The sequence below is a fragment of the Mobula hypostoma genome, chromosome 26 (assembly GCF_963921235.1).
Source record: "Mobula hypostoma chromosome 26, sMobHyp1.1, whole genome shotgun sequence".
Classification (NCBI taxonomy): Eukaryota; Metazoa; Chordata; class Chondrichthyes; order Myliobatiformes; family Myliobatidae; genus Mobula; species Mobula hypostoma.
This window is the reverse complement of record NC_086122.1, coordinates 4,783,851-4,807,913: the sequence shown is the minus strand read 5'-3', so window position 1 is coordinate 4,807,913 and position 24,063 is coordinate 4,783,851. Positions and strand designations below refer to the sequence as shown.

Sequence of the window (24,063 nt, the reverse complement as noted above, 5' to 3'; positions counted from 1 at the left end):
CTCATCTCAACACAGCCTCTTTAGCCAAAGCCTCAGTTCTCCAATCTAACACTGCCCAGTCTGACAATGGCTGCTCCACAATGACCATTCAAAGTAAATTTTGTTTCTTTTTATTGGTTCAAGTAAAACTCACTTACGCTCTGCACAGATCTTCATCTTTTCTCTTGCTACTCCAAAATATGAGTCATTCTCAACATACACAGACCAGTCTGATTACAGTCTTCAATAGTCTTGTTACAGCCGGGGAGAAGCTGACCTTGAACCTGGGGATCTGTGCTTCCAGGCTTTTGCCCAACGGGAGAGGGGAGAAGAGAAAATCTCCAGAGTGGCTCCGGTCTGTGATTATGCTGGCTGCATTCCTGAGGCAGTGAACGGGGTAGACAGGGTCTCAGGAGGGAATGCTAGCTTCCATGATGTGCTCGGCTATGTCTACAAATCTCTGCAGTTTCTTATAATCAGAACCTCTTCTTTCCACAGACAGGGACACACTGTGTTACCCTTTCCTTTCCACAATTTCCGCCGCACTCTGTAACCCCCTCCTTTCCACAAGCTGGGCCATACTCTGTAACCCTCCCCTTTCCACAGGCTGTGCCATACTCTGTAACCCTCTCCTTTCCACAAGCTGGGCCATACTCCAAAAGACTGGAAGTAGAGTAAATACTGAAAGGCTTTTATTAACAGTAAATGGACCAACGTCCATGCTTTGTCTGTCCTTGACTGAGGGAGGAGCAGTGACACAATCGCCTTTATTCAGGGGTCTGTGGGAGGAGCCACAGGAGCAGTCAGCAGAGGGTCCTGTCCAGACAGTTAACCCAGTTACAACCTACGTACATGGTTTACCACATTCACCCCTCCTCTTTTTAAAAAGAGTCCCGCAGGGTGAAGTGACTGACAATATTTAAAACAAGTATATTTACAGGTCAAGTCTATCAGGCGGTCGAGTCCGTCGCTGTGATCTACGTAGCACCAGTGGTGATTGCATCGGTGACGGCAGTTGTGCTGGCTCCGGCCTGACTTGAGGTGTCAGCACGTTAGGTGTTGGTAATCCCTCGTGCGTGTGCGTCACACCCGGTATGGGAGTCTCGTGTGGTGTCTTTGAGAGAGCGGTGTCCCGTGGCCATATATATCGGCAGGTTCAGGGTTAATAGTTACCATGGAGTGTTCAGGGTAGGGGCCTGGTGCTCCTGCAGGCGCCAAGTCACAGATGGAGACCGTGTCCTCCCATCCATCCCTTAAAACCACGTAGGCATACTGGGGGTTCGCATGAAGTAAGTGAACCCTTTCGACCATTGGGGAGTGGATGGAGTGGACTGCCTCGGGAAGGACCTCCTGCCAGCGGGAGACCAGCAGTCCCTTTGACCTGAGGGCTAAGAGTGTGGCTTTCCACACCATGCCATTCTGCTTCTCCAGCTGTCCATTCCCTCGGGGATTATAGCTCGTGGTCCTACTAGTTGCAATTCCCCTAGCTAGTAGGTATTGGCGCATCTCGTCACTCATAAACGAGGACCCTCTGTCACTGTGGATATAGCATGGGTATCCGAACAGAGTGAAGAGCTTGCGCAGGGCTTTTATAACTGACGTGGTAGTGGTGCCGGGGCAGGGCATGGCGAAGGGGAACCGCGAGTACTCGTCGATAACGTTAAGAAAGTACATATTACGGTCGGTGGAGGGAAGGGGACCCTTAAAGTCAACACTCAGTTGCTCAAAGGGGCGGGTGGCCTTGATGAGTTGTACCTGTTCAGGTCAGTAGAAGTGCGGTTTGCACTCTGCGCAGACTTGGCAGACCCTGGTCATCGTCCTGATCTCCTCACGGGATTAAGGCAGGTTCTGGGCTTTCACAAAGTGGAAAAGCCGGGTGACCCCCGGGTGGCAAAGATCTACATGTAGGGCGTATAGCCGGTCGATCTGCGCGCTGGCGCATGTTCCCCGGGACAGGGCATCGGAGGGCTCGTTGAGCTTCCCAGGCCTGTACATGACGTCATAGTTGTAGGTGGAGAGTTTGATTCTCCACCTCAGAATTTTATCATTTTTGATTTTGCCCCGCTGTTGGTTATTAAACATGAATGCGACTGAGCCCTGGTCAGTTAGCAGGGTGAACCTTTTGCTGGTGAGATAGTGCCTCTAGTGCCTGATAGCTTCCACTATGGCCTGGGCCTCTTTCTCCACTGCGGAGTGCCGAATTTCAGGGCCTTGAAGGGTATGGGAGAAGGACGCCACCAGTCTTCCCGCCTGGTTGAGGGTAACAGCCAGTGCAAAGTCGGAGGCGTCCCTCTCTACTTGGAGGGAAATGGCCTCATCCACCGCATGCATTGCTGCTTTGGCAATGTCCCCTTTTATGCGGCTGAAGGCCGCGCGGGCCTCGGCTGAGAGGGGGAATATGGTGGATTTGACCAGGGGGCGGGCTTTGTCTGCATGGTTAGAGACCTATTGGGCGTAATATGAAAAGAAGCCCAGGCACCTTTTGAGGGCTCTGAGGGTGTTGAGAAGAGGGAGTTCCAACAGGGGGCACATACGGTCGGGGTCAGGGCCAATGACTCCGTTCTCCACGACACACCCAAGGATAGCAAGTCGGGTGGTCCCGAATACACACTTGTCCTTGTTATAGGTGAGATTGAAAGCTTTGGCCGCTTGGAGAAATTTTTGGAGGTTGTTGTCGTGATCCTGCCGTTCGTGACCGCAGATGGTGATGTTATCCAGATATGGGAACGTGGCCTTCAGTTGGCACTGGTCCACCATCCGGTCCATTGCCCTCTGGAAGACAGATACACCATTCATGATACCAAAGGGGACGCGCAGGAATTGATAAAGCCTGCCGTCTGTCTCGAAGGCGGAGTAAGGACGGTCCTCCTGGCAGAAGGGGAGCTGATGGTAAGCGGATTTTAGGTCTATGGTCGAGTACACCTTGTACTGTGCTATCTGATTAACCATATCCGCGATGCGGGGTAGAAGGTACGCGTCGAGCTGCGTGAACTCATTGATGGTCTGGCTATAGTCCACGACCATCCTATTCTTCTCCCCGTTCCGAACAACGACCACCTGCGCCCTGCAAGGACTTGTGCTTGCCTCAATGACCCCCTCCCTGAGCAGCCGCTGCACCTCCGACCTAATGAAGGCTCTGTCCCCCGCGCTGTACCTCCTGCTTTTAGTTGCCACAGGTTTACAGTCGGGGGTCAGGTTGGCGAACAGCGGTGGGGGAGGGATCCTGAGGGTGGAGAGGCCGCAAGTGGCGTCGGTCGTGCGGCAGTTGGCATGGTGTTGGGTGGGATGTGCGGATCGGTGTGTGTGTGTGCTCAGTAGCGGGGTATGTGACGTATTCCTACAAAACTGGGGAATTACGACAGTGATTGGTGTGAGGGGCCCATCATACTTCATTGTCACGCTTTTCAGGTGGCTCTGGAAGTCGAGCCCCAATAGCACAGGGGCACACATTTGAGGCACGACCAGTAATGTTAAGTCTCGATATTCTGTGCCCTGCACCACTAGCATCACTACACAACCCCCCGGATGTCTGTTGTATGCAACACGGAAGCCATGGCGACCCTCGGCTTACCGGCCGTATCGTGAGTCCGCAACGCTGCACCGTGTCTGGGTGGATAAAACTCTCCGTGCTGCCCGTATCAAACAGGCAGCTTGTCCTGCACCCCTCCACCAGGATGTCCATCATTGACCTTGCGAGCTGGTGGGGAGCACTTTGGTCGAGGGTCACAGAGGCCAGAGTTGAGTCACTGTCTTGGTCCGGCATGGTGGGGTGCCTGGTGAGCACACGTGGATCGTAGGCAGTGCGAGGTGGCGCCGACCAAGATGGCGACCCCCATGCCTCGCACGTGGCGCTGCTCAATCCCGCTCGCGGTTGGGACTTACAGGCCTTGGCGAAATGACTCTTCTTTCTGCAGCTGGAGCAGGTAGCTTCTCGGGCCGGGCAGCGTTTCCGGGGGTGCTTCTGGAGTCTGCAGAAGTAGCACGTCGCGACTGGCGGCAGCCAGGTCGATTCGCCGGCGGGTTGCGGGGTCTGCGGCACCCACGAGGCTGTTGGGAGATCGCGTGCCTGGAGAGCATCAGAGTCATGCAGAGCGGCCTCCAGCGTGTTGGCCAGCTCAATTGCCGAACGCAAGGTAAAATCGGCGACTTCCACCAGCCGCTGGCGCACATACACTGACATGGTCCCTGTGACGAAGCATCTCTTACTAGGAGCTCCGCATGCTGTTCAGCCGTCAACCCCTGGCAATCGCAGGCCCACACCAGTGTCTGTAGGACCCAGGTGAACTCAGCGCTCGACTCGCCGGGTCACTGCTGCCGCGTCGCTAAGCGATGTCACGCATAGACGGTGTTTACCGGCCGCAGGTATTGTCTTCTGAGGGCGCTCATCGTGTCGTCGTAGCTCGGCTGGTCTCTGATCATTGAGTAGACCCGCAGACTGACCCTGGAGAGGAGAACTCTGTGCTTCGCGGTGGACTCGGTCACTTCAATCTCCTCTAGGTATGATTCGAAGCCGGCCAGCCAGAGTTCGAAAGCGTTTCCGGCTTCAGGTGTTTGCGGGTCGAGGTCTAGCTTGTCGGGTCTCAGGACGTGTTCCATGCTTTAAAATTACTGTTAATAAAATTGATGCACTATCAATTACTCCAAAAGACTGGAAGTAGAGTAAATACTGAAAGGCTTTTATTAACAGTACAATGATATCATAATAAACAAAATTCTTCCTCCAAACATACGTCCTAAATGTTCCTAAATGTACAAAAATTTAAGACTCACTGATATTGCTGTTTCAAGGGCAAATAAAAAGTGGATGGAGATGAGTGTTCAATGTAAATTTATTATCAAAGCACATATACGTCAGCACATACAACCCTGAGATAAGTCCATCATCGAATAATAACCACAATAGAATCAATAAAGAGCACACCAACTGGGCGTTCAACCAATGTGCAAAAGACAACAAACTGTGCAAATACAAAAAGTAAGAAATAATAATATTAAGTAAATAAACAATAAATATCACGATCATGAGATAAAGAGCACTTGAAAGTGAGCCCTCAGTAAAGTTATCCCCTTTGGTTCAAGACTCTGATGGTTGAGGGGTGATAACTGCTCCTGAACCTGGTCGTGTGAGTCCTGAGACTCTGTCCCTCCTTCCTGATGGTAGTAGGGAGAAGAGAGCATGACCTGGGTGGTGGAGGTCCCTGATGATGGATGCTGCTTTCCTGTGACAACACTCTGTGAAGGTGTGCCCAATGGTAGAGAAAGCTTCATCCATGTTGGACAGGGCCATATCCATGACTTTGTGCAGAATTTCCATTCAATGGCCTCAGTGTGTCCATACCAGACTGTGATACAGACAATCATTATACTCTCCAGCACACATCTATAGAAGTTTGTCAGTTTTAGATGTCAAGCTGACTCTTCGCAAACTCCTGAGGTATCAGAATCAGGTTTACTATCATTGGCATGTGTCGTGAAATTTGTTGTTAGCAGCAGCAGTTCAATGCAACACTTAATATATAGGAAAAATTAAATATATATGTAAATAAATAAATATGTAAATCAATTATAATATATGTAGATAGAATAGATTAAAAATTGTGCAAAAATAGAAATAATATATCTTTAAAAAGTGAGGTAGTGTTCAAGGGTTCAATGTGCATTTAGGAATCGGATGGCACAGGGGAAGAAGCTGTTCCTGAATTGCTGAGTGTGTGCCTTCAGGCTTCTGTACCAGCCAGGTTGAGATCAGTATGAACATAGTTCCATTGGCTCTTCTGAGTTTCTCCCTTTGTACGTTGGATCCTATTAGAAACATGTCACCCTCTCACCACGGCTTGAATGAAAACCTGGCTCGTTTATCGCTTTGTACATTGAATACTATCATAAACATGTAAACCTCTCACTGGGACTCATATGCAAATTTGTCTCATTTATCACTGTGTACGTTTGATCTTATTATAAACATGTAAACCTCTCACTGGGGCTCGTATGCAAACTTTCACCAGGGCTTATATGCAAACTTGGCTCGTGAGCTAACTCTGCTAACAGCCACGTGACTCAATGGTGAGAAGGCCACCTTTCACAAACAATATACATCTAGGGTCGGTATGATTTGGGATTCAACCAAATAGGTAAGTTGGGATGTTCTGATTAAGGAACATTGATTGTTGTTAATGCTGTGTAAATACTGTTCCATGTAAAGTTATCGCTTGCCAGAAAATTAACAGATCGTACACCGGCATAAAATTATAAAGAAATATACTGAACAAATTTACAGTGACGGGAAATATAATACAAGGTCCTTTACTGTTAAACCAGCCCAATGTGCACATAAACATTGGAGTTCATTTCTGGAGTTGACAAGGATATCACTTTCCTCACACACTGAACCCACACTCTGTGTGAACGACACCAGCAACAGTCTGAACCTCCCTCGAAGACCATCTCAAATGAACTGGCTCTCTCAGGAGTATTGGCACTTCTTCCTTGGAGCCATTCATCTCACAAAGCACTTCTTACAACGACTCTCTCCCAGAACAGCATTCTGTGGCACCCTCCCTTGTGCCCCACTCAGCAGCTCCCACCCAAAGAACCCAAACCAGACGACTGTCCTTCAGAAATCTGATCCTGCCCAGCTCTCCCGAATTTCCACTGGGCAGAAAGTTACAACACGTACCAAGACATCCTGATTGGCTGACACAACATTCTTAGGCTGGACATCATTTCTCCTTATCTTTATCATCATCATCATCATCAGGTGCCATGCCCAGTTTGAGCTTTGACTGCCATGGCCCACACACTGCTGTTTTGGGTCAAGTGATCAGTTCATTGGTATTCACTTCCAGTTCTCTGGCTGCTGTCTCCATCATCATTTGTCTTTGTCTTCCTCTTGTTTTCTTCCCTTCAATCTTTCCCATAGTTACCGTACATTTTAACTCCTCTTTCCTAATCACATGTCCAATGAAGTTACATTGCCTTTTCATGATCTCTTACATTATTTCTCTCTTTGTGTTTGCTCTGTTCATGACATCCTCATTAGATATTTGTTTCATCCATGATATTTGTTTCATCCTCCTCAAAAACTACATCTCTGCTGCTACAATTCATTTCCTCATGTTACTAGATATTGTCCAGCATTCTGAGTCATATAACATAACAGGATAAAAGTAACATTTCAGTACTCTGAGGCAGGCTGTCATGCCTAGTCTAGTATTGGTCAGTATACTCTTCATTCTCATAAAGGTGTCTTTTGCCATCCCTATTCTTCTTTTGATGTCCAAGTCGCACCTGCCATCTGATGCCACCCAGCTTCCTAAGTAGCAAAAGTTCTGTACTTGTTTTATGTCTTCCCTGTTTATTCTCAGCCTGTAGATAGGATTCTCCTTCTTTTTGGATATCACCATACATTCTGTCTTTTTGCAATTGATAGACAGACCCATTTTTGCACTTTCTTCAACAATTATATCAATTAAGTTTCGTAGTTCTTCCTCCGTACTTGCAATTAACATATCTGAAATTATTGATGTTTTCACCACCAACTTTGATTCCCAAGATGTCTCTTAGTTTCTGTAATATTGTTTCACTGTACACATTAAATAATTCAGGGGAGAAAACACACCCTTGTTTAATGCCTCTCTTGATTTTCGTAAACTGACTCACTTTTCCATCTATTCTTACAGCGGCAGTTGGTTCCCAGTACAGATTTCTGATTAGGCGGAGGTCTTTCAAATCCAGATCTAGAGATTTCTGTAATATTCCAAATAACTTATTGTCCCCGCTTCACTTTATCAAATGCTTTTGTGTAGTTGATAAAACAAACAAGCAAACCTTTTTGCACTTGCATGGCTTGTTCTGATAGTATCCTTAACATCAATATTGCGTTTCTTGTACCTTTGTCTTTCACAAAACCACATTGTTCTTTGCCTATTTCAGCTTGTATCTTACTTTTAGCTCTTGTCGTCAAAATTCTTAGAAGTATCTTGGTGAAATGACTCATTAAAGTTATGGTGCTATGCAATTCACATTTTATTGCTCCAGCTTTCTTATGAGGAGTGATAAATACTGATTTTTAGTTGAAGCCAAAACATAGTTACTAGTAGTAGAAACTACTTTTGCAAAAAAAACCTGCTAAAATAAAAATAACTCACAGCATAGCAGCAGAAATCTTAAGCAGGGAATTACATTCTCCTCCCACCAAAAATAGTCATGTCCTCATGACCTGGAACTTATTAAACCACCATTGCATTAAGATGTGAATGACCATGTGCAACTTCAGAAGTTGGGATTTCATCTCTGTTGTCGGGAATATGGTCGTACTCAGTGAGGGTTGGAAAGTGTAAGCAGACCTCACCTCCTAATGGCTCCATGACAAATCCACTGGCTCTTCTACCGGCAACTTCTGATGTTCCAGATCATGTATTTAGAGTTTATGGGGAATCAGAACTTCCACAACACATTGCTTTCATCATCCATATGCTTTTACCTTTTGCTCAAGATGTCCTTTTCAGTTGACTAGACTTATTTTAGAGCAATATTTGCCTTGGAAGCCTTTCCCACATAATTCTGTTCATGAGGAAGTAGCTAAATCTGATGGATTCTCAGCTGACTCCTGGCCGTGCTCTGCACACCTATGCTGTGAGGTATTTTTATTCTCCCTTTCTCTTCACCATTTACACCTCAGGCTTCAACTACTGCACAGAGTCTTGTCATCTTCAGAAGTTTTCGGATGACTCTGCCATAGTTGGATGCATCAGCAAGGGAGATGAGGCTGAGTACAGGGCTACGGTAGGAAACTTCGTTACATGGTGTGAGCAGAATTATCTGCAGCTTAATGTGAAAAAGACTAAGGAGCTGGTGGTAGACCTGAGGAGAGATAAGGTACCGGTGACCCCTATTTCCATCCAGGGGGTCAGTGTGGACATGGTGGAGGATTACAAGTACCTGGGGATACGAATTGACAATAAACTGGACTGGTCAAAGAACACTGAGGCTGTCTACAAGAAGGGTCAGAGCCGTCTCTATTTCCTGAGGAGACTGAGGTCCTTTAACATCTGCCGGACGATGCTGAAGATGTTCTACAAGTCTGTGGTGGCCAGTGCTATCATGTTTGCTGTTGTGTGCTGGGGCAGCAGGCTGAGGGTAGCAGACACCAACAGAATTAACAAACTCATTCGTAAGGCCAGTGATGTTGTGGGGATGGAACTGGACTCTCTCACGGTGGTGTCTGAAAAGAGGATGCTGTCTAAGTTGCATGCCATCTTGGACAATCTCTCCCATCCACTACATAATGTACTGGGTGGGCACAGGAGTACATTCAGCCAGAGACTCATTCCACCGAGATGCAACACAGAGCGTCATAGGAAGTCATTCCTGCCTGGGGCCAATAAACTTTACATCTCCTCCCTTGGAGGGTCAGACATCCTGAGCCAATAGGCTGGTCCTGGACTTATTTCATAATTTACTGGCATAATTTACATATTACTATTTAACTATTTATGGTTCTATTACTATTCATTATTTATGGAGCAAATGTAAAGAAAACCAGTTTCCCCCGGGATCAATAAAGTATGACTATGACTATGACTATGACTATGACAGTGGGTGTGCTGGAACCAGTGGCAACCCAAGGTGGGGCCCTGAATGAAGTGTTGATATGTGCTTGTTACTGTTGTACACTTTGCAGTGTGTGGGAGTTTTACAGTCTTTTGCTTGGTGTGCTGTTGAAGCACAAGGTTTGAAACATTGAGTGCTCCTTCAGAAAACGTCTTTGGTCTGCGAGTGGTGTTACGGACAGGGCACATTCCTCTTGCTGTGTCCATGAAACTCAGTCATTGTCAGTAACCTTTGTTTTTTGTAGCTTTCAGTTCCAACAAGCTCCTGGAGCTTCTACAGTTCGTTGTGTGAGAGCTTTAGAAAATGATTGAGTCTACTGAAGAGAGGTTCTTCGATTGCCTCTGGAGAGCCAGAGCATTTGTCCAGCCTCTGCCGCAGTAGATATAAACCCTGAGCTGGATTATTAATGTGAACTGACTGAACCCTTCCTGCATATTGCAGTGATTCCCCACCAAGCCATTTACTGAGAAGGTAGAGCTCTTCGCTAGGTTTGAGATTTACACCTTCCACAGCACTGCAAGAGCTTGACTTCCAGGACAGATAACCGGCAGATTGATTGTCAAACAATTTGAATCCTGTTGTGACTTGATCGTGATGAGTCAGATACCAAGCCAAATCTAATGCACCTCTGGCTCGTGAATGAGTGTCCTGAACTGTGGAGACTGGTTTGCCAAATGTGTGTCCTGGGATGGATGGAAGTTCAGTCTGTCCATGTCTGTGCAAATGGGATTGGCATTAGTAGCAACTCTTCACTGAGGTCTTTGCTGTGGTGGGACTGCAGAAGAGGGTGTTGTAGGTCTTTTCTGCTGTAGACCTTGACTGTCAATACCTGGACACTGTGTGAGACATTTTGGTTGAGCTCTTCTTGTTCAGCTGATGCACTGACTTTTTTACACCCAAAATGTATTTAGAAATATTCTTTAGTAAGATGTTTGGCTGTTGTGATGGCAAAGCATGACTGGAGTTAGTCTGGAATGTGGATGCTTCCCAAGCAATCACTGTGTAAAGATTCTTCTTCTGGACAATGGATTTGACCATAAGAATTCAACTTCAATTGACAGCCAAAATTGCCCAGTGGTATTTTAAAATAGAAACATAGAAACATAGAAAATAGGTGCAGGAGTAGGCCATTCGGCCCTTCGAGCCTGCACCACCATTCAGTATGATCATGGCTGATCATCCAACTCAGAACCCTGCACCAGCCTTCCCTCCATACCCCCTGATCCCTTTAGCCACAAGGGCCATATCTAAGTCTCTCTTAAATATAGCCAATGAACTGGCCTCAACTGTTTCCTGTGGCAGAAAACTCCACAGATTCACCACTCTCTGTGTGAAGAAGTTTTTCCTAATCTCGGTCCTAAAAGGCTTCCCCTTTATCCTCAAACTGTGACCCCTCATTCTGGACTTCCCCAACATCGGGAACAATCTTCCTGCATCTAGCCTGTCCAATCCCTTTAGGATTTTATACGTTTCAATCAGATCCCCCCTCAATCTTCTAAATTCCAACGAGTATAAGCCTAGTTCATCCAGTCTTTCATCATATGAAAGTCCTGCCATCCCAGGAATCAATCTGGTGAACCTTCTTTGTACTCCCTCTATGGCAAGGATTAGGGGACCAAAACTGCACACAATACTCCAGGTGTGGTCTCACCAAGGCCTTGTACAACTGCAGTAGTACCTCCCTGCTCCTGTACTCGAATCCTCTTGCTATGAATGCCAGCATACCATTCGCCTTCTTCACCACCTGCTGTACCTGCATGCCCACTTTCAATGACTGGTGTATAATGACACCCAGGTCTCGTTGCACCTCCCCTTTTCCTAATCGGCCACCATTCAGATAATAATCCGTTTTCCTGTTTTTGCCACCAAAGTGGATAACCTCACATTTATCCACATTAAATTGTATCTGCCATGAATTTGCCCAGTCACCTAACCTATCCAAGTCACCCTGCATCCCAGATTGCTGAAGGAAGTAGCCCAAGAAATAGTGGATGCATTAGTGATAATTTTTCAAAACTCTTTAGATTAGCATCCTCCTCACAGCAAACACTGCCGCCCAGCTTCGTGTCATCCGCAAACTTGGAGATGCTGCATTTAATTCCCTCATCTAAGTCATTAATATATATTGTAAACATCTGGGGTCCCAGCACTGAGCCGTGCAGTACCCCACTAGTCATCTGGCTTCACTTTGTCAACCTGCCCACGTGTCATTCCCTGTTCTGATGTTTCATATTTATATTACAGACATTAAAAAAGACAATGACTTGTTTGTTAATTTTGTAATATTTAGAACTGAATAACATAGGAAATAGGAGCAGGAGTAGGCCATCTGGCCCATCGGGCCTGCCCCGCCATTCAGTAAGATCATGGCTGATCTTTCTGCAAACTCAACTCCATCTACCTGCCTTTTCCCCATAACCCTTTATTCCCTTACTATGTAAAAACCTATCTAACTGTTTCTTAAATATATTTTGTGAAGAAGCCTCAACTGCTTCATTGGGCAGAGAATTCCACAGATTCATCACTCTCTGGGAAAAACAGTTTCTCTTCATCTCCATCCTTAATCTTCTCCCCTGAATCTTGAGGCAATGTCCCCTAGTTCTAGTCTCACCAACCAATGGAAAAAACTTTCCTACTTCTATCTTATATATCCCTTTCAAAATTTTGTATGTTTCTATAAGATCCCCTCTCATTCTTCTGAACTCCAGAGAGTATAGTCCCAGGCGACTCAAACTCTCCTCATAGGTTAACCCCTTCATCCCTGGAATTGACCTGGTGAGCCTCCTCTGTGCCCCCAAAGCCAGTAAACCCTTCCTCAAGTATGGAGACCAGAACTGCACACAGCACTCCAGGTGCGTCCTCACCAGTACCCTGTATAGTTTCATCTCTTGTAAGCTTCAGCATTCCTGGCAATAAGTTGTACAACTGGGAGGGCTGGTATTTTCACCATTGAAAAGAGTTCCGTGTTGTACGCCACTCTGAAACTTGTCTCGTTTTACACCAACTGCACAGGATCAGTTGAACTCAGGGAACAGGTGATGACTAACTAAGGTGAAAAACAAACAAGATTTGTTCTCCAGTCCCCAGACTCATATTCAAACAGCTGGTGAGAGAGAGGGAGAATTATTGACCAGGCTCCAAGATGCACAGAGTCTGGCATTAGGACCACAGTTGTTGGGGAGAGACTCCAGTACCCACCTGATATACAGCAGACAACAAACCCATCATCTTGTCTTTGGGATGTTGCGGGGAAACCAGTCATTCTCAAGGAGAATGTGCAACCTACACAGACTGTACTGGAGGGTGGCATCAAACCTGGGTGTTTGCCGCTGTGAGGCTGGAGCTCGACTGCTCGTGTTCAAGTGCTGAGCCGGAACAGAGAGCAGCCTTCTGAGTGTCAGGAGAAACGTGGCATTTTCACTCTCACAGGAGATACATGGGAGCTGATCTGATCGAAGGACATGCAACAGGTGAGGAAATGAGAATGGTGTCCCAGCCCATCACTGCTGATTCACGGACAGTGAATCAATGAAGCTGGGGACGAAAGATGAAAGGGAAAGGCTGAGATCAGGAGTGAGTGAGCAGCCCCTGGATGTGCTGTCAGATGGAGTCAGGGATAGGGTTGGTGGGGTGGGGGGAAATCCTGTCTTTGGGGGAGGATGAAATTCATCACCTCCCTCATTCTCAGGTACTGACTGTACAAAGTGCTGATGTAAACACTGAGGCCAGTGACAGTTCTCTGAGTATTAAACGGCAGCAGAGTTTGCTCTGCCCCTCAGTTCCTTCCTGCAATTGACTGACCGAGCTCAGCAGAATATAAATTGCAGCCGTTTGTGCCCAGGGTACTGGATGCACCTGAGGTGAGGCTGGCCTGTTGGAGACGGATCACAGTGAGTACCAGAGGGACTATCTGGGTGTTGCTGTCACACACGAATGGGAGTTAATTGGGGATGCTTTGCTTTAACAGGCTGGAGACAGGATGAATTACTTCATTCCCATTGTGTTCATGGTCTGCATTTACCTGCCAGGATCTGACAGTGCAGGTATGTACGTTCTGATTCAAAATATTCCTGTGTGCAAACACCATTCAAGGTGCATCTTAGCACAGTGGTACTGAGGATCACGAGACATAGGGGCAGAGTTAAACCATTCAGCACATCCATTCTGCTCTGCCATTCCATCATGGCTGATTTATTATCCCTCTCAACCCCATTCTCCAGGCTTCTCCCCATGTGGGACAGCAGATCCCAGATTCCATTCCCAGTCTGCACTGAGGCATCTGACCTCATCTTGTGTCCTGAGATTCCAGGTTCTCCCCCAGCTGGTTAGTTACTACAGGAATGGGACACACACATTTCAAACCCTTGCTGGGTGTGAACCAGTGTTCTGCATGAAATCATTAGCTGTAGGAAATGAAAAATGATAACTACAGTGAATAATCAACTCCCAGAGGTTGTTGTCCTTCATTACACTGAAATTATTGGGATCTTTTTAAAGTTATTTCCTGTAGTGAAGAATGTCTGGTTTTAGCTGATTAGGAAGGTGAGAGAAGGAAGAGGTGACGGGTCAGGTAAACTGGGACAAGACATGTTGTATCTTGATCAAATGCTGAAACAGTCACTTAATAGTAAGATGTTTGGCTGCTGTGATGGTAAAGCATGACTGGGGTTAGTCTGGTTGGTGGGGTGGGGGGAAATCCTGTCTTTGGGGGAGGATGAAATTCATCACCTCCCTCATTCTCAGGTGCTGACTGTACAAAGTGCTGATGTAAACACTGAGGCCAGTGACAGTTCTCTGAGCATTGAACAGCAGCAGAGTTTGCTCTGCCCCTCAGTTCCTTCCTACAATTGACTGACCGAGCTCAGCAGAATATAAATTGCAGCTGTTTGTGCCCAGAGTACTGGATGCACCTGAGGTGAGGCTGACCTGTTGGAGACGGATCACAGTGAGTACCAGAGGGACTATCTGGGTGTTGCTGTCACACACGAATGGGAGTTAATTGGGGATGCTTTGTTTTAACAGGCTGGAGACAGGATGAATTACTTCATCCCCATTGTGTTCATGGTCTGCATTTACCTGCTGGGATCTGACAGTGAAGGTATGAACTTTATATATATTTTATTTAATTTTTTAAAGAAGAAATATAAGGACTCAATTAATACAACAATTAATACATATTGAAAAAAAATGCAAATACATTAATAAGTCCAAGAGAAAAAAAAACTCCTATCTGAACGCCATCTCCCCTCATTAGAAAAAAAGAGGGAAAAGAAACATAAAAGGCAGAGGAAAGAACGGAGAGAAGCAAAAAGAAAAGAGAAAAAAAGAAAGAGTAGGCATCCAGCTCTCAGAGTCAGTTTGAAATGCAAATTAAAGAAACTAGCTTATAATAACGGACATAGTAATTTTAAAAATTTAAAATAAATAAATTCCTGGCCTCTGACAACGCAATTTTAATAAATTTGGATTTATTCCTGGGGAGGTTAATTTTCAAAACTGCTAAGTTCCCCAGAAGAAACAATTCTGGGTCCAGAGGGAAATCCATCCCCAGAATCTTTCCCAGTACCTCCCCCAGATCATCCATAAAGATCTCAGTTTGGTGCATAGCCAGGTGGAGTGCAAAAAGATACCAACATCTATGACACACCTGAAACACTCGTCAGAAATTTCTGGTTTATCTTCAGTTATTTCTTCGGATGTGAGATACAACTGATGTAAAAAATTAAAATGTATCATTCTGTATCTAGACTTGATAAGAGTGGGTACACTATCCAAACATGGATGTGACCAACATTGATGATCATTTACAATGCCCAAATCCGACAGTGAATGATCAACTCCCAGAGGCTGTTGTTCTTCATTACACTGAAATTATTGCAATCCTTTTAAAGTTATTTCCAGTAGTGAAGAATGTCTAGTTTTAGCTGATTGGGAAAGAAAGAGAAGGAGGAGGTGACAGGTCAGGTAAACTGGGACAAGATGTGTTGTATCTTGATATCAATCTGTTATTTATTTACATACACACATTCTTTTTCTCTCTCTCCCTTTTCTCCCTGTCCCTCTCACTATACCCCTTGCCCATCCTCTGGGCTTCCCCCCCCTCCCCCTTTTCTTTCTCCCTAGGCATCCTGTCCCATGATCCTCTCATATCCCTTTTGACAATCAACTGTCCAGTTCTTGGCTCCATCCCTCCCCCTCCTGTCTTCTCCTATCATTTCGGATCTCCCCCTCCTCCTCCCTCTTTCAGATCTCTTACTAGCTCTTCTTCATAGTCCTGACGAAGGGTTTCGGCCCGAAACGTCGACTGTACCTCTTCCTAGAGATGCTGCCTGGCCTGCTGCGTTCACCAGCAACTTTTATGTGTGTTGCTTGAAATTCCAGCATCTGCAGATTTCCTTGTGTTTGCGAGATTTATAAGTTCACAGTCTGTATATTGCAACGGAGCCATAACGCAAAGATTTTTACTCCTTCACATTGTGGGACAGATGTAAGATTTAAATAAATGCAAATTCACATTCAAATAATAATGTTGCCTGGCTTGACACAGGCAGATGAACATAACCCCATTGTTTTACGTTTGCCTGATGCAGATGACAATGTCTCACGGTCACTTCACTTTGCAAACCATATTTCTCAGCATCCAGCCCCCTGCTGTAGCCAGAAACCTGTGCTTTGTAGACAATGATGTTGGCAAAGCTGTCCTTTTAACTCCAGATTGATTACAGCTCTTAATTTAAATTAAGACTGAAGACGTTCCATCTTGAATTAATTCACTGAGGAAGACATCAGCAGTATACCGGAGACTCAAGGGTGGCAGGGAAGAGAAGTGTGCGCAGTCACAATTACGACAGAGAAAGTACTCAGGAAGCTGAATAGTCTAAAGGTAGATAAATCTCCCGGACCAGATGGAATGCACCCTCGTGTTCTGAAGGAAGTAGCTGTGGAGATTGCGGAGGCATTAGCGATGATCTTTCAAAAGTCGATAGGTTCTGGCATGGATCCGGAGGACTGGAAGATTGCAAATATCACCTCACTATTTAAGAAGGGGGCAAGGAAGCAAAAAGGAAATTATAGACCTGTTAGCTTGACATCGGTGGTTGGGAAGTTGTTGGAGTCGATTGTCAAGGATGAGGTTACAGAGTACCTGGAGGCATATGACAAGATAGGCAGAACTCAGCATGGATTCCTTAAAGGAATATCCTGCCTGACAAACCTATTACAATTTTTTGAGGAAATTACCGGTAGGCTAGACAAGGGAGATGTAGTGGATGTTGTATATTTGGATAGATTGGAAGAATGGGCAGAGAAGTGGCAAATGAAGTACAATGTTGGAAAGTGTATGGTTATGCACTTTGGCAGAAAAAATAAACGGGCAGACTATTATTTAAATGGGGAAAGAATTCAAAGTTCTGAGATGCAACAGGACTTGGGAGTCCTCATACAGGATACCCTTAAAGTTAACATCCAGGTTGAGTCAGTAGTGAAGAAGGTGAATGCAATGTTGGCATTCATTTCTAGAGGAATAGAGTATAGGAGCAGGGACGTGATGTTGAGGCTCTATAAGGTGCTGGTGAGACCTCACTTGGAGTACTGTGGGCAGCTTTGGTCTCCTTATTTAAGAAATGGTGTGCTGACGTTGGAGAGGGTACAGAGAAGATTCACTAGAATGATTCCGGGAATGAGAGGGTTAACATATAATGAACGTTTGTCCACTCTTGGACTGTATCCCTTGGAGTTTAGAAGAATGAGGGGAGACCTCATAGAAACATTTCAAATGTTGAAAGGCATGGACAGAGTGGATGTGGCAAAGTTGTTTCCCATGAGGGGGGAGTCTAGTACGAGAGGGCATGACTTAAGGATTGAAGGGTGCCCATTCAGAACAGAAATGTGAAGAAATTTTTTGAGTCAGAGGGTGGTGAATCTATGGAATTTGTTGCCACGGGCGGCAGTGGAGGCCAAGTCATTGGGTGTATTTAAGGCAGAGATTGATAGGTATCTGAGTAGCCAGGCCATCAAAGGTTATGGTGAGAAGGCGGGGGAGTGGGACTAAATGGGAGAATGGATCAGCTCATGATAAAATGGCGGAGCAGACTCGATGGGCCGAATGGCCTACTTCTGCTCCTTTGTCTTATGGTCTAATATCTGCTATATTCACATAATTTCATAATTCCAGAATAATCCCTGACATATAAAACAAATTGGGACTTGGGTGGTAGTGGGACAGACCCCTGAAAAAAAACACCAGTGACGTCCAGGACTGTGAGCATTTTATGTTCCAGGGACAGACCGTTTAGGATTGTGATGGAGAACTGGTCTTGTGTGCTAATGACCGGGTCACCAAGCAAGGGACTGCTGGAAAAGACATTGGGGTAAAGGAGATGATGCCCTCTCAGGCCATGGCTGGAGACAGGGATCTAATAAGGGAAGAAGGTCTAACAGGAGGGGAACATTTTGTGTGAATCATAACCAAGGGCAGCACAACAATGTGGGCTGAATGGCCTATCCCGAGCTGGACTGTTGTATGTTCTATGAAAGTGAGGATAGCTCAGACACAATGCTCTGCTTCTCCCCGGAGTGAAGGGTTTATGGATTGTACTTATCAGTGTAAATGGCTGGCAGGGGTAGGCAACATTCTGGGCTGGCTGTTGTCTGACCTCCAGCTGCTTGTTGATTGGTACAGAGGGGATGATGGTGTTGAACAGTCGCAATGGTGCAAAATAGCTCAAGGAGTATTGGCGGCTTGATAAAGACCAATTCAATCCCTCCATTGTCTTCTGTTTGGTTGATGCAGGCAAGAACATCTTATGGTCACTCCACTTTGCAAACTATATCCCTTGTGTAACCACTCCCTGCTATGGGACGCAGTGTGTGCCCTATAGACAGTACTGTTTATAAAAGCTGTCCTTCTGACTTCAAATCAATTGCTGCTTGCAATTTACATGAAGAATTGAAGACCAGCTCTTGCTTAATCTCGATTGGTTGCACCTGTAGTACATTCACATAATTCCATATCTTTGTATGGAAGTCAGCACCTAAAGGGGAGTCCAGCACATTGTCTATCATACACAAAATTCCAGAGAAACTGAACAGGTCAGGCAGCATCAACGGAGGGAAATGAACCTTTCTGGCTGAGACCTTTCTTCACGTCAAAATGCTGCCTGACCTGCTGAGTTCATATAACCATATAACCATATAACAATTACAGCACGGAAACAGGCCATCTCTGCCATTCTAGTCTGTGCCAAACACTTCCTCTCACCTAGTCCCACCGACCTGCACTCAGCCCGTAACCCTCCTATCCTTTCCTGTCCATATACCTATCCAATTTTACTTTAATTGACAATATCGAACCTGCCTTTACCACGTCTGCTGGAAACTTGTTCCACACAGGCTGCCACTCTCTGAGTAAAGAAGTTCCCCCTCGTTCCCCCTAAACTTTTGCCCCCTAACTCTCAGTTGATGTCCTCTTGTTTGAATCTTCCCTACTCTCAATGGAATAATCCTATCCACGTCAACTATCTATTCCCCTCATATTTTAAGTTCCTCTATTAAGTCCCCCTCAACCTTCTACGCTCCAAAGAATAAAGACCCAACTTGTTCAACCTTTCTCTGTAACTGAGGTGTTGAAATCCAGGTAACATTCTAGTAAATCTTCTCTGTACTGTCTCTATTTTATTGACATCTTTCCTATAATTCGGTGACCAGAACTGTACACAATGCCTGGTACAATTTTAACATTTCATCCCAACTCCTACACTCAATGCTCTGATTTATAAAGGCCAGCATACCAAAAGCTTTCTTCACCACACTATCCACATGAGATTTACCTTCAGAGAACTAGGCACCATTATTCCTAGATCCCTCTGTTCTACTGAATTCTTCAATGCCCTACCATTTACCACGTATGTCCTATTTTGATTAGTCCCACCAAAATGTAGCACCTCACATTTATCAGCATTAAACTCCATCTGCCATCTTTCAGCCCACTCTTCTAACTAGCCTAAATCTCTCTGCAAGCTTTGAAAACTTACTTCATTATCCACACCACCACCTACCTTAGTATCATCTGCATACTTACTAAGCCAATTTAACACCCCATCATCCAGATCATTAGTGTATATGACAAATAACATTGGACCCAGTACAGATCCCTGAGGCACACCACGAGTCATCGGCCTCCAACCTGACAAACAGTTATCCACCACTACTCTCTGGCGTCTCCCATCCAGCCACTGCTGAATCCATTTTACTACTTCAATATTAATACCTAACGATTGAACCTTCCTAGCTAACCTTCCGTGTGGAACCTTGTCAAAGGCCTTATGAAGTCCATATAGACAACATCTACCACTTTACCTTCATCAACTTTCCTAGTAACCTCTTCAAAAAATTCAGTAAGATTTGTCAAACATGACCTTCCACGCACAAATCCATGTTGACTGTTCCTAATCAGACCCTGTCTATCCAGATAATTATATATACCATCTCTAAGAATACTTTCCATCAATTTACCCATCACTGACGTCAAACTCACAGGCTGATAATTGCTAGGCTTACTCTTAGGACCCTTTTTAAACAATGGAACAACATGAGCAATATGCCAATCCTCCAGCACCATCCCCGTTTCTAATGACATTTGAAATATTTTTGTGAGAGCCCCTGCTATTTCTACACTAACTTCTCTCCTAGGGAATATCCTGTCAGGACCCGGAGATTTACCCACTTTTATATTCGCTAAAAGCACCAGTACTTCCTCTTCTTTAATCATCATAATTTCCATAACTTCCCTAGCTGTTTCCCTTATCTTACACAATTCAATATCCTTCTGCTTAGTGAATACCGAAGAAAAGAAATTGTTCAAAATCTCCCCCATCTCTTTTGGTTCCACACATAGCTGACCACTCTAATTCTCTAAGGGACCAATTTTATCCCTCACTATCCTTTTGCTTTTAATATAACTGTAGAAATCCTTTGGATTTATTTTCACCTTACTTGCCAAAGCAACCTTTTATCTTCTTGTCCTGACGAAGGGTCTCGGCCTGAAACGTCAACTGTACCTCTTCCTCGAGATGCTGCCTGGCCTGCTGCGTTCACCAGCAACTTTGATGTGCGTTGCTCGTATCTTCTTTTAGCTTTCCTAATTTCTTTCTTAAGATTCTTTTTATATTCTTTATATTCCTCAAGCACCTCATTTACTCCATGTAGCCTATATTGATTATAGATATCTCTCTTTTTCCGAACCAAGTTTCCAATATCTCTTGAAAACCATGGCTCTCTCAAGCTTTTAACCTTTCCTTTCAACCTAACAGGAACATAAAGATTCTGTATCCTCAAAATTTCACCTTTAAATGACCTCCATTTCTCTATTACATCCTTCCCATAAAACAATTTGTCCCAATCCACTCCTTCTAAATCCTTTTGCATCTCCTCAAAGTTAGCCTTTCTCTAATCAAAAATCTCAACCCTGGGTCCAGACCTATCCTTCTCCATAATTATATTGAAACTTATGGCATTGTGATCACTGGTCCCGAAGTTCCAATACCGGATCCTCCAACAGTTTCTGTGTGCTGCTCAAGATTTCCAGTGTCTGCAGATTTACTTGTGTCTATAACATTGTCTGTTGGCTGGGATTTAGCAAGTGCCACTGTGCAGTCTGTTGCATGATCTGTCTGTGGGACTGATTTCACAGTGCCCAGGTGTTTGTGGAGATACTTTGGAAGGTCATCTGGGCTGGGCCCAACTTCATGGCATCTGAATTGGATGATCAGGCCTCTTCTGGGGGCCGCACTGGTTCTGTTTAATATCCCAAAATCAAGTCCAATAACACTTCCTTCCTCACCAGGCCACAAACTCCAGCCAAGTACACGTCACAAACTCCTCCTGCTCTGAGTAAAGGGATTTGTTCTTTCTGAATACTGGTCACCAGTTACTGCAGTGTCTCAGCTCACAAACACAGACCATTGGTGACATTTCAAACTGTGACTTAACCACATCTAACTCTTACTAAATGCTGGTGGAACGCAGCAGGCCAGGCTGCATCTATAGTAACAGGTACAGTCGACATCTCGGGCTGAGACCCCGACAAAGCCTATGTGTTTTGTGTGTGTTGCTTGAATTTCCAGCATCTGCAGATTTTCTCGTGTTCACATCTAAATCTTCATGTTTTGCAGGTCTGGTCGGGAAATCACTGAAATTTGAAAAGGAAACAAGTGACAGCTACGTCAGAGTTTTCTCATCGCCTTTTACTGAATTGACTGCCTTTACTGTCTGCCTCAGGGCAGCCTCTGAGTTGACCCGTGGTTACAGTTTGTTCTCCTATGCATCGTCGAGGGATACCAATGAACTGTTGATTTGGTACTATGCTAATGGAGGCATCTCCCTGAACTTAAGCAGTAATGAAACACAGTTTTCCCTTCCAAAAATGGATGCCTTGCTGAGGCACATCTGTGTAACCTGGGAATCTACAGAGGGTTTGGTTACCATCTGGGAAAATGGGAAACACTCTTCACAGAAGATTGGTGGAAAGGGTTGGGTTGTGAAAGGTTCTGGTCAGTTTATTCTTGGTCAGGATCAGGACAGTGTTGGAGGAGGTTTTGACAAATCTCAGTCCTTTGTTGGGGAAATAACTGATGTTCATATGTGGGATTTTGTGCTTGAAACCAGTGAGATTGAGACAGCAAATGAGGGATGTTTCTGTACCGGAGGCAACATCGTCAACTGGGGAATAACTTCCTATGAATCAGGAGGGATGGTGACAATCAAAGACAATAATGACTGCATATTTTAGTGTCTTGGCTACAAAAAGAATACAACTGTTCACAGGGAGCACTTTCTCCACAAGCCGGTCTTACTGAATATGACCTTCCATTGTGATCTTTTCTCTCTAAGTCAGATGATCAGTAGATATAGTGAAGTTGATTCTGGAATAAAGGGCTGTTCATGTCTGGGTAAGGGACCACTCAGTGAGTCCTTCCAGTTGCTCATCAACCCTCACTGACTGGGGAATGGCCTCAGACTCAGTGCAGAAGGGTCTCGGTCATTCTCTGTCACACGTTGGGAGATGGATGGGGTGCAGAGAACTATGAAGGATGTTTACAGGGGTCTGCAGATGTAAACTCCAGAGTACTATCCCACTCACTGAGTCTCACTTAACACAAGGAAATTACAACAACTGCTCAGGACAGACGAGCCCTCCCTCTTTAACCAGACACCTCTCCTCATCCATTCTGCTGGACCCTTCCTCAGATCCCACTGGGAATAGTTCATCCCAGTTAAAAGGTGCAGCAGCACAGAGCAGTGTCAGGGACATTTTCTGCCCTCACCCTGACACACACAGGCAGACAATGAAGTGTCTGGGGCAGGGGTGGTGATGGGCAGACATGGACTGTGGGGAAATCCCTGTGGTGGAAGGTGATCCTGCCCTTGACTTTGTTTGTGCTGATGGGAATTATTATTGTGACTCTCTCTCTCTCTCTCTCTCTCTCTGTCACATTGTTTGTTACACCAAGCTTTGGAAAGCTCACAGACTGTACTGTGCCTCAGGTGACTGGGATTGAACTGTAACACTGCTGTTTTTCAGTTTAGTAAATTAGCATCAAAACAAAAATGATCTTGTGTGTGGTAATTACTGTGTGTGTGTCTGTGTATGGTCTTCAGTGAAAGCTCAGCTCACTCTCCATTCCCATCATTAAATCAACACAAGAGACCATCAGACATAGGAACAGAATTAGGCTATTCAGCCCATCAAACCTGTTCCACCATTCCATTATGGCAAATTTATTATCCCTCTGAACCCCACTCTCCTTTCGTCTCCCCAAAGCTTAGATGCCCTTACTAATCAAAAACCCAAGCTTTAATAATATCCAATGACTTGGCATCCACAGCCGTGTGTAGGAACAAATTCCACAGACTCACCACACTCTGAAGAAATTCCTCCTCATCTCTGTTCTAAAGGGATGTCCTTCTATTCTGAGGCTATGCCCTCTGGTCCTAGACTCCCCATCTCCAGGAAACATCCTCTCCACATCCACTCTATTGTGGCTTTTCAATATTTAATACATTTCAATCAGATTCCCCCTCATTCTAAACTCCAGTCAGTACAGGCCCAGAGCATCAAACACTCATCGTACATTAACCCTTTCATTACCGGGATCATTCTCATGAACCTCCTCTGGACCCTCTCCAATGCCAGCACATCCTTTCTTACATAAGGGGCCAAAACTGTTCACCATATTCCCAGTGTGGTCTGACCAATGCCTTATAAAGCCTCAGCATTAAATCCTGTGATGGTATTGGGTTCACTCTCCACAAAGCCCTAAATTCCAAATAAGATTTCACGTCCTATCCAATACAGGTATCTACAGGTATTCTCACTATCGGAGGTTATATTGTACCAACCTATTCTCCAAAGATTAGCTTACTTCCCTGTCTATTCTCTGCGGTGAGGTCCAGCTGTCAATACCCACAGCTGAG

General features: G+C 45.2%; 1 protein-coding gene across 4 annotated transcripts; it reads left to right on the top strand.

Annotated features, from left to right (window-relative positions):
• Positions 1–13,445: 13,445 nt before the first annotated feature.
• On the top strand, positions 13,446–23,186 carry LOC134338099 (C-reactive protein-like). Of its 4 annotated transcripts, XM_063033636.1 has the most exons (4): positions 13,446–13,481; positions 13,559–13,634; positions 14,614–14,689; positions 21,762–23,186. In XM_063033636.1, exons 3-4 carry the CDS (start codon positions 14,626–14,628, stop codon positions 22,376–22,378), a joined length of 681 nt encoding a protein of 226 aa, XP_062889706.1. In that variant the 5' UTR covers positions 13,446–13,481; positions 13,559–13,634; positions 14,614–14,625; the 3' UTR covers positions 22,379–23,186. The 4 variants fall into 4 exon arrangements, with proteins under 4 accessions (XP_062889706.1, XP_062889709.1, XP_062889708.1 ...); XM_063033639.1 differs by lacking the exon at positions 14,614–14,689 and having other exon boundaries at positions 13,452–13,481; XM_063033638.1 differs by lacking the exons at positions 13,446–13,481; positions 13,559–13,634 and adding an exon at positions 14,381–14,506.
• The last annotated feature ends 877 nt before the right edge of the window (positions 23,187–24,063 follow it).

Excerpts from the sequence above, each read along its gene's own strand:
- LOC134338099 (XM_063033636.1), top strand. The coding sequence starts at position 14,626 with ATGAATTACTTCATCCCCATTGTGTTCATGGTCTGCATTTACCTGCTG. Across the intron at positions 14,690-21,761 it reads GCTGGGATCTGACAGTGAAG|GTCTGGTCGGGAAATCACTG; the intron begins GTATGAACTTTA and ends CATGTTTTGCAG.